Source organism: Microtus ochrogaster, unplaced genomic scaffold, assembly GCF_000317375.1.
Source record: "Microtus ochrogaster isolate Prairie Vole_2 unplaced genomic scaffold, MicOch1.0 UNK25, whole genome shotgun sequence".
Classification (NCBI taxonomy): Eukaryota; Metazoa; Chordata; class Mammalia; order Rodentia; family Cricetidae; genus Microtus; species Microtus ochrogaster.
The window spans coordinates 817,517-828,350 of NW_004949123.1; the positions used below are offsets into that span (position 1 = coordinate 817,517).

Below are 10,834 nucleotides of genomic sequence, written 5' to 3' on the forward strand. Positions count from 1 at the left end.
TTGTAGACCAGGCTGGCCTCGAACTCCCAGAGATCCGCCTGCCTCTGCCTCCCGAGTGCTGGGATTAAAGGCGTGCGCCACCACCGCCTGGCTCAAACATCTTTTTTGAGATAATTTGACAAGACTATAATGGGAAACATATTGGACCCAGGTGACACATTTCATATGGATCCAAAGCACATTTACTTTCTATTTGCTTTTGTTTTTAAAGACGGGCTCTTTCTTTGCAGCCCATGTTGGCTCCGAACTTATTATGATCCTCTTGTCTTAGCCTTTTGAATGCTAGGATTATAGATGTACACACAACCATATTTATAATTTTACCAGCCAAAGATGTAAACAATGAACCTATTATAAGTTAAATGTCTAAAGTTCTGAACAAATTCATTTAGAAATTAGAGTGTATCTAAGGCAATCAAACCAAGTAAGAGGAGGAACCATTCATTGTCTGTGGAGAAACTAGGGAAAAAGAAGTCTTCTGGGCTGGGGCTATAGCTCTGTGGCAGGGCACTTGGTTTGCATATCCAAGGTCCTGGGTTTGATTCCTAGGACTTCAAAAATAAAAATCTTATTCTCCTGACTCCTATTCAAAGATTGCAACTAACAAAGCAGCTGCTTTAAAGAGAATTTAATAATATGAAGATGAGATTGAATTCCAGCACTCAGGAGGCAGAGGCAGGCAGATCTCTGAGTCTAGAGAGGATAGCCAGGACTACACAGGGAAACTCCGTCTCAAAAAACAAAAACCGACAAACAAAAAACCATAAAGCTGAGAAATGGCAACCAATCTAATTTCTTTTTGATGACTTTAAGGAGCACAGGTATAAAATCTACACAGCAGCAAGAAGACTGTACCATCAGATAACTAAAGAAAAAAGGAGCACCCGGGATTTTACTTCTGTTGTTTTGTCCTGAGCAGTGCTTCTTAAGGCTCCGGATGAACTAGCCCTACATATACTTTACCCAGACCAACAACTATGCACAAAAGTAGTTTAATATGCTACTCAGCAAAATCCTGTGTCCTTCCTCCTCAGATTTCAGAAATTCAGAGAATGGTCAACATTCTGAGAGGTATTTGGAAAAACATATCCATCAAAGGAGATTTCATCAATAAACTGGAGATTTGGGTTTGTTCTATGGGAAAAACACCAATCTGATATAAAGTCAATTTCTGAAGGTCCGAAAACAGCTGCTGTCTCTGCAACAATGTAGCAGATGTATTTGATTCCAATTACCGCTGATACGTCTTACAACTCAAGGACTCCTTTCTCACGTCATTGGGACCATACTACCCCAAAACACTGTAAGCTGTGAATAAGTTTTACCATGTGAGCTATACCAAAACAACCAATGAGATCCCGTGATAACTGCCTTTATAATTCTTGATCAGGAAAACATGTCTTCCATTATTTCTCATGTCTACTGAGGGAGACGTTCTTAGGGATGTTTATACGAAGTTGCTTGTGGTAGCCAATCTCATTAATTATATTCAAGGTTAACAATTTTCCCCATTATTTCTGAAGTTTTGTCTTCCCCACTGTATATTTATGACCTCCTATAAGCTACCAATGAGAAAAGGCCCAGCAAGATTCTCAACAGGCAAAAACATTTGCTGCCCAGTCTGATGTGAGTTTGATCCCTGGCACCCACAAAGTGAATGAGAAAAGAGACTTCCGCAAATTATCCTCTGACTCCCCACATGCTGTGGCACACGTGTCTTCCCTCCATAAATTAATGTAGTAAAAAAAATTTAAGCTGGGTGGTGGTGGTGCACACCTTTAATCCCAGCACTCGGGAGGCAGAGGCAGGCGGGTATCTGTGAGTTCGAGGCCAGCCTGGTCTACAAAAGCTAGTTCCAGGACAGGCTCCAAAGCTAGAGAAACCTTGTCTCGAAAAACCAAAATAAATAAATAAATTTTAAAAAGAGGTAACAAAATACACTTTAAAAAAACTACTGTTGCTATCTTAACTTCCAAATGTCTCTAGTTACATCTATTCCAAACAGGTACTTATTAGCAAGTGAGGAAACTGAGGCACACAAGTTATTCACTTACGGGAATACCAATTAATAGTTGGCTTCCTGACCACCAATTATTTCAAGTCTTATTCAAACCAACAAGCCCTGTAATAAGGATACAACACTGGGTATCATTAACGTTGAATAGTAAGATGCATATGCTTTTACATATGCTGTACCTCAAAGCAAACAATAAATAGCCGGGCGGTGGTGGTGCACGCCTTTAATCCCAGCACCCGGGAGGCAGAGGCAGGCTGATCTCTGTGAGTTCGAGACCAGCCTGGTCTATAAGAGCTAGTTCCTGGACAGGCTCCAAAACCACAGAGAAACCCTGTCTCGAAAAACAAAAAACAAAAACAAAAACCCAATAAATAAAAGCTGGCAAGAAAAAAAAAAGTACACTAGGATCTGATCTTACTGAGAAGCACTGGGGTCACCTATATTCTTTGACCCAGGAATGTCCTCAATTCCAGTGGGGCCTCAGGAATGGGAATGACCCACGGGTTACTTGGTTTAGAGTCAAGCTGGAATCCTCATGGGTGAAGGACTACATCATTTGAAAGAGGCCACTTTCTCACACTACCCAGTACCATGCCAAGCTCCCACCCACCCTCACCTTTCCCATACTTTGTCACATAATCATCACATGGAAGAGGCACAAAAAGTGATCTAAGTCATAAATCCAGCTGCAATTCTGAGGAAGAATAACATACCCAAAACCAGACTACCTAGAATTTACTACATGACCTTGACTAGTCCTTAACTGGTCCATTAACTAAATAATGTCTTTTATCATCATTAAGGGAAGGGTAATTAGTCATCACAATGCATTCAATATAAGTACAATAAAGTTCAAAGAACGAGACTAATAACATGGAGACACATAATAGCAAATGGAAACTTACAACAGGGTCTTCCCACACTCCTGGCAGACTTGCTTATTTTAGCTAATGGGAGTCTCTAAAGTCATTAGCACTTGGCTTCACAATAATACTCATTTGTGATCTTCCTCCCAGGAAGAAGAAAGGGAAAGGGATATTAGTGCTGCTGGCATTCAGCATTTCAGTTACTGGTTAGCCAGACTGGCAATTAACAATTGAGTGCTGTGTGCAAGGTACAGAGCTAGGTTTCATGGCGATAATGGTAAACAAGAGTCCTTGCCTCTAGTTTACAATGTATAGTACAGATTTTGGTTTATCAGTATTGGCTTGCAAGAATATAGTTACATCGAAATAAAGAAAAGGAACAATGAAAACACTCTCAAGTAACTAGACAAAAGGTGGGCTAATGGTAAGAGATGAGCCAGAGGGATCAGGCTATCAGGATTTCCCTATTCTTTCCCTTAACTCATCTGAGGCACTATGCGTAAGCATTCTGCTTGTAAGAACTCTGCGATTCCAAATAGTGCACATTGCAAAAGGTCACTTCTCCAACAAATCAGAGGGATGAGAGCACTAAAAACGAGGTCGACTGGATCCCTTGGGATCAAGGGATCTTTTAGAATCTTTTAAAGGCCCTAATGGTAACAATCTCAATTTTGTGAGAAAACTAAGCTAAAGTACACAGTGATGACTTCTCTTTGCTAGACTTGTCTAGTAATTCGTTTCCTGGAGGGGAAAAGGCCCTCTCAGGCACTAAGAACAGCTTAACTACTTCAGGTGCAGGGACCTCGGGGCTGCCTACCCCTGCAAACCTTGCTCTACTGAATTTATACCAGCCCCGAACCCCAACACGTACTGTAGGACAGGGTTAGCTCTGAAATAACTTTATACAAGAGGGGAATGTTTGTCCTGGTTTTTGCTGGCTTCAGGAAGGTCACCTCTTGGCAAAGGTTCTTTGGTCTACTGTTAACTGGGTGCCAAAGGTGTAAAGTCGAGTAATGTTTGACAGAAAGCTCCGGGGATCTCAATGCCACCGCGGAGAGGGCTAGTTAAACTCAGCCCTCCATAGATCACCTTTTCCAAGAGCAAGAGAAGCTCAACCCACTGCACAATAGGAGGAACTTGTTCTGCTTCAGCGAGTGCAGTAAAGAATGAGCAATCATTGCTTACCACCCACCTCTCCCACCTACCCAAGCTTCTTCTTTCTGGAGGGATGTCTAAATGATCTATTCACATGACTGGGATCAACCTGCATCCATGACAGTGTCTACTGTCACCAACCCTTCAATTTCCCTTTCTCGCATACTTCCAAGCAACTGGAAGACTTGGATGCGAAAATCATTTTTGACTTTCAATCTTTTGTTGCTTTTAGAGCCTTCAGCTGCATTAAAAAAAAAAGCCAGTTCATACAATTTTTCCTCTTGCTTCTAATCTATCACGCAGTTGTTGGTTAAACGGCCAACGCTCCCCAAAGAGATGCCTTGAAAAAGCGCTGCCTGATTTCCCCACACGCTAGAGGGGAAGTTACCTGCACAGCCCCATTACCTAGAGAGGTCACAGGGGTCGGCTGAGCCGTTCATCCCCTCCCAATCTCTTCTTCAAGGCCCTACATCCAGAAAAAGTCAGCCGCAAATACAAGGCCTGGCCCTTTCGGGCTTCAGAAAGATCCAGGAGGACTCCGGCCGAGGGACAAAGAAAAGCGAGGTCAGAGCCGCCTCTTCGGCCCCAGATAGGCCCATGGCCGCTCACCGGCCACCCCTTACATCGTGTCAGTGGTCCCTAAGCACCCCAACCCTTAGCCCGAAGTCCCGAACTACCCGAGCCCGGGCCTGGGGCTTGCTCGCGCCCCTTCCGCGAGGGCCCCCGCCGCCACCCAGAGCCTCGCACCTTCTTGGGAGCCTTGGTGACTGTGGCCATGAAGGAGTACTTCTCAGCGTCCTCGATCTCCTTGGCCTGTTTCAGCTCCTCCCCGACACCGGGCAGCGGCATCGCGTCAGGCATCGACATCCCCCGGCCGGCCCGGCCCGCGGCTAACCCGCCGCCCCCGCCTCTTTCCCTCACGGGCGCTCGCCCGTCCGCGCGGCACCCTCGGCCACGCGCTCGCCTGCCTTCCCGCCAGGCCCCGCGCCGAGCTGCTTGTGCTTCCGAAGGGCTGGGACCCGCGCGCCTCGTCTGCTCAGCAGTCCAAGACAGCCGGACGGAGACGGCGGCCACGGAACAACCAGAAGCGGCAGCTCACTGCTCCGACCTGCCCGCGCAGCAACCTCCGCCGCACGCAAGCACGCACGCAAAGTAAGGGTAGAGGGCGGAGACGCCACGTCAAGTACTGGCAGGCCCAAGGAGGGTGGGGAAAGAGGCGGAGAAAATTGGCGCACTCTGGTGACGTCGCCACGCTGGGCCGGGCTGCGAGGTCTGTTCCTTCCTCCTTGGCTGCTCCTGGGTGATGAGCTTCATAGGGTGAGTTGTAGCGTGTTCGCCACCAGGTGGTGCCATCAGCCCTACTGTGTGGTCCCTGTAAAGATGTCACACGACTGAGCGACCTTGGACTACTGAATAATTTCCCAGGAGATCTAGGGGTAAAAAGGTGGGGGTGAGGGGTGGGGGGGCACCGTATAAAAGAGCGATGCCAGTCCCACAGGACTTAGGACCTTTCCTGGGATTGCCTACTCACTCGCAGCCCGCACCATGGCTGGACCCTTTGGACCAGAAGCCCAATTTCAAGGGCCGGTGTTTGCTTTTTGACTTCATAGGGGGCAGAACAAGCTGAGAGCCGTCTGGTTTCTACACAACCCTTTATGACCTCCATCACTATCTCCTCCTGGGCCTTGTCTGTTTACAAAACCTTCTGGCTGCAGCGCCCGATGTGAAGAGGTCATTACGATAGGGTTGATGGATCTGAGGGTAGAGAACTAAGGGCAGATGGAGAAAAAGCCCAGGCCAAATTGACCCTCCCGCTGAGTGCTCTCTAGGTATTAGTCTCTCCCTGCCAGCTCCACTCGCGGTGAGCCTGTAGGGTGCTCTCACAGTTTCTGGATTCTACTGTGTACAGTCCCCGTGTGAGGCCCCGGGTGGCAGAGGTGCATGTGGCCCATTTATGTTTTCCAAGAATTGGTTCATTTGGAAAGGGAAACCTTGTTTGAAAGCTGGTGTCAGCTGAGATAGTCTGTCCTTTGCAAATCATTCAGATGACATTGGCTCCAGTTCCTATGTCCTGTGGAAAGTACAATGTTGTCCCCAGGATTTCTGTGAACTGCTGAGGGTACTTAGGTTTTCATGGTCACCTCTGGCTCTAATCTAATTAGTTCGCGGCCTAATCTGAAATTTTATTCACCGTTCCAGTCTTATGACTGTTCCTCTTGCTGTCACGTCAGCCCGTTCTCTTTCCAACTCCCACCCCTAAACCACAAAAATGAAGCTATAACATGTAGCAGAACTTTTAGTGAAGGTTTGTGGGTCACAGGGGAGAGGAGGTTACATCACATGGCAAACAGTCTTCAATCACATTTCTGAAATGTTTCGAAAAGTTATTTCGGCCGTCTCACCACCTTGGGATTTCTCAATGATCCCACAAAACTCGCTTCCGCTGCACATCTAGCTGCTGCCTCCCGCGACTCCCTTCTCGTCTCTTTCCTTCACCCTTCTCCTCTCTCCCGTGGACTCTGAGAAGCCAGACTCTTCTCTACTGTGCTAAGATTAAGTCTTCCTGGGACCTTTCTCCTAGATTCCTCTCCATGTCTACTTTTTTATATCCAGCACCTCACCATGTTGTGGTTGTTTGTTTCTTTGTTTGTTTGTGACAGAGGTTCACTCTGCTGAAGCCCAGGCTGGCTTGAACTCTTACCCTGTGCCATTTATGCCTGACTTTACCAGGTTTTTAAAGAATCAACTCTATCAAGAAAAAGGCTGTGATCTGAAAAGACACCATCCCCCCCCCCCCCATATCAGTTTATGTTCAGGGTTGGGGAAGGTGTGAAATACCTTCTGGAACCACTGAATTCTTCCTCTGAGAAGCCTGTTCTAACTACTCAGACCCTTAGCCACGTGGATGGTAGAAGAGGGTCACTGAAGTGCCTGAAAGGACCCCATGTCTTAAAACGTTAGGATTCCCTCATCTCTTCTGAGTGTTCAGACTTCTCTTTTGGACAATCCTATGGCCATTGGGCAGAGAGATGAAATCAGAACACTAGGCACATCTACACAGGCCAGGTAGGCCCCTTTCTCCTTAGAGTTGGGGCCTGGAACCACACCTGGCCCACTCAGGACCATTTATTTTTTTTGGGGGGGGTTGTCTAAATTGTTATCAGAGCCCTTGGATTCTGCAGAGTCTTTAGAAATCAGCTATGAAACTCTGAGTCCCTTGAATAGAAAAATACATGTCTTGAGACACATTATTTTTAACAAGCACTTGTGTATCTGTATTTTGGATTTGATTTTTTTTAAAAATGTTTGTTGTCCAAGTGCTTTGCACTTTCTCTGTGCATTTTAGCCTCCAGGCTGTGAGCTTCCCTGAGACTGAAAAGTACCTCTCTCATCCGCCTCCAGGAGCCAGAGCATTGTCTTAGCTCCAGGCTCACAGGGCCGGTGCCGGTGCTGTGACCTAAGCAGGACCAGACCTAGAGGGAGTAGAACTTTATTGAGTGGGCCAAGATGGAGACTGGCACGTGATCCCCCTCACCCAAGTGCCTGACTTAAAGGGAGGCTGATCATTTGGCCTTAGGGGCATGAGCAAGGATGCTTGGTCTAACAGTGGGAAGGGCACCCCTCTGATGCTGGAGAGGCAGTAGGTCTCTGCGGGTCATTCCAGCCCAAAGTCTGGGCATTCCTGAAAACCAGCCACTGTGGAAGGTATTGGTGACTGCCATACCTCAAGGTGTAGGCTGGAGATCAAAATGCTTGCCCAGCCAGGGAGTGTGGCAACATAACATCCGTGAGAACCAGTGAGTGCTGCCTACCTCAGGCCCAACCTCAAGACAGCCTTACACGGTTCAGTGGAAGAGACTGCCCCTTCTGGATGCCAAGAAATGGCCCGTCTTTTCTCCCTCACTCCCTGGCACTACCTTCATCAGCAAGCAAGTGAGCTCCTCGGAACATCACAAGGCACATAGAGACTAGAGAAATAGCCCTAGGCCAGTGTTTGAGAAGAGGAGGGACCTAAGGATAAGGCTACCTGTTGTATGCAGGGTAGAAATTTTTCAAAAGATCTGGAGACCAGAGGAGACCCTGCCCTAGAAAAGGGTGGCTGGAGGTCAAAGGTCCATCAGATCATCATACTTAAAGTATAACAGCATTGAAGTTTTCCACATGGGCTTGATATGATTAATCTAATAGTCTACCCTAAAATTAATGGTATTTTTTTGTTCTTAAAACATAGTCATGGGCCGGGCCGTGGTGGTGCACGCCTGTAATCCCAGCACTCGGGAGGCAGAGGCAGAGGCAGGCCGAACTCTGTGAGTTCGAGACCAGACTGGTTTATAAAAGCTAGTTCCAGGACAGGCTCCAAAAAACCACAGAGAAACCCTGTCTTGAAAAAACTAAAAAAAACCAAAGAAACAAAACATAGTCATATAGTGCATGGTGATTCAATCAATGCCAGACACCATACAACAGTGGTTCCATAGGATTATCATGGAGCCACATGTAGCACACACCTGTAGTTCAAGCAGTCGGGAAGGTGAGGCAGGAGGATCACCAAGAGTTCAAGACTATAGAGTGAGTTTGAGGCTAGCCTGGGATACATAGTGAGACCCCCATCTCAACAATAACAACCAAAACTCTTCTGGTTAGATTTTTGTCAACTTGAAACAAGCTGGAGTTATCTGGGAGAGGAATCTCTACTGAGTAAATGCCTACATCAGATTGCCTATAGGCGTGTCCGTGGGGCATTTTCCTGATTAATGGATGATGTGGGCGGGTCTAGCCCAATGAAGACAGCCAGACAACTAAGCAGGAGGTCCTGGGTGGTTAAAAGTGCTAGCTGAGCAAGAAATGGAGAGCAAGCCAATTACCAATGTTAGTTCATAGCCTCTGCTTCAGTTCCTGCCTCTAGGTTCCTGTCTTGAGTTGTTTTATAATAGACCGTGATCAGGACGTGTAAACTGAAATTCTTCCCTCCCCAACTTTCATTTTGGTCATTTTTTTTTTATTACAGCAATAGAAAGCAGACCAAGACAAAAACCAAAAACAAACCAAGATTACAACGGCATTGAAACATTCCTATAATCTTGCGACAGAGCAACTATTATTGTGTTTTTAGCACTACGAATTTCTCAAATGTTCATAGTGGTACTGATATAAACATACCCTTTTGATATGTTTAAGTTTTTAAGTACTGACCATTGTACGACAGCTATCTGACATATTCAGGATGGTAATATTTTATAGAGCCAGATGCAGTGGGTGTACTATATAACATATATTGGGCTATATGATTACAGTCCACGAACGTATACTGTATGGTGTTCAAACAGTGTTGACACTGCCCAGTGATGCAGTTCTCAGACTGTAACACGGGGGTTAAGTTCTACAACTGTCCTGAGTGTTGAAGATGTACTAGGAAGAGTGCTAGATGTGTCTTGGGAGACTAGTAAGATGAGGTACTAGCCTCTGGTTGGGAACTGATGCTGTGGGGCTCAGGCTGAGCGAAAGGGGCTTTGCAGATGAGATGCTACTTGTGCTGTCTTGACAGTAGACAGTGGGGGTAAGGTTGAGAAAACCCAGGCTGAAGCTACAGTCTTAGGAAAGACAGGACAGTTGAAACAGCTTGGCATGCCATGGGCACTGGCACTATTTTGGCGTGTTTAGGACGTAAGGTAGAGTAGCACAGAGCAAAAGCTGAAGCTGGAGACAGACCTGATATAGAGCCTTGTGGACCGTGGCTAGGTACTGGTGGTAATCACCAATTTGGAGAACAAGGGAGGAAAACACTCCTTCATGGAGAGGCTGATGAGATAGGGGGTCAACCTGAAACACTTTGAGTTTAATGTGTTGTGGAGAGCACTGGTCCTGTGTCTTAGGGAAGCCTAGGTTTTGCCTCTGTACTCCCAGATAGCCTGACACTGTACCCACAAAAGTCTATAGTTGTTCTGTAGGTCTTTTGCCTCTTGTCAGCTAGGCCTCACTTTAAGTCCCCCATAATTGTAGTGATGTGGGTAATACTAGAAACCCTTCCTGCACCCACTCTTTTTCCATGTTGGACATGGAGGCACCATTGGCATGGTTATTGATATTGGAGGGTCTCCTTGGAGCAGAGCTCTAGATCACCATGGGCAGGGCCCCTCAGCAACTCTAGCAGGAATTCTTCCTCCCTGACAGCACCCTCTCTGCTTAGTATGCTCATATTTGCCACATGCGTTAGGAAATTATTAATAGTTATTATTTGAGTACCATAGGGAAACGTACAGAGAGAAAAATCTTTCATTCATCTTTCTCGGTCGCTTTTTATTAATTTGCAGATGCCCATTTGTACAGACGTGGTTGGTAGGTGCCTGCCATTGTAGCTTCTGCTCTGTTCCAATCACAGTATTGCAAAGATCTTACCGTGCACAGGGATGGCTTATATACTTGTCATGGCTTATGCTGCCCTAGCCCTTCATCATTTACCTTAGGAGTTTAACTGTTTTTCCCTGTGATTGGGCATTTTGAGTCATTTTCAGTTCACTGCAGTTGAATTTCATGTTTGGGAGTGAGGAGTAGGAGTGGGTGTCATTGGCTTTCAAACAAAACAGACAAAGTTGGGTCACAGGACAGAGAAAGGGAACAAAATGTAAGTGGCAGGGGCAGTTCTTGTTGTCAACAATGATAGTTGATCCAAAGGTGCTGGATCAAGTGCCTTTTTGCCTTAGGGCTTCTGAGATTCTGTGCTGGGAACTTGAGAGCTTCTGATGGCTGGCTGGCTGGCTGACTCTCTCTCTCTCTCTCTCTCTCTCTCTCTCTCTCT

The 10,834-nt window shown here is 46.4% G+C and overlaps 1 protein-coding gene across 2 annotated transcripts in view; it reads right to left on the reverse strand.

Moving 5' to 3' along the window:
• Ahcyl1 (adenosylhomocysteinase like 1) overlaps window positions 1–5,182 on the reverse strand; it is a 35,397-nt gene extending 30,215 nt beyond the window's left edge. Inside the window, exon 1 of one of the 2 annotated variants that reach the window (XM_005367849.2) lies at window positions 4,786–5,182. In XM_005367849.2, coding sequence (XP_005367906.1) covers window positions 4,786–4,905 — 120 coding nt within the window. In that variant the 5' untranslated portion in view covers window positions 4,906–5,182. The remainder of the gene's footprint in view (window positions 1–4,785) is intronic. The other variant, XM_026789640.1, reaches the window with a different exon arrangement.
• Between the last annotated feature and the right edge of the window lie 5,652 nt (window positions 5,183–10,834).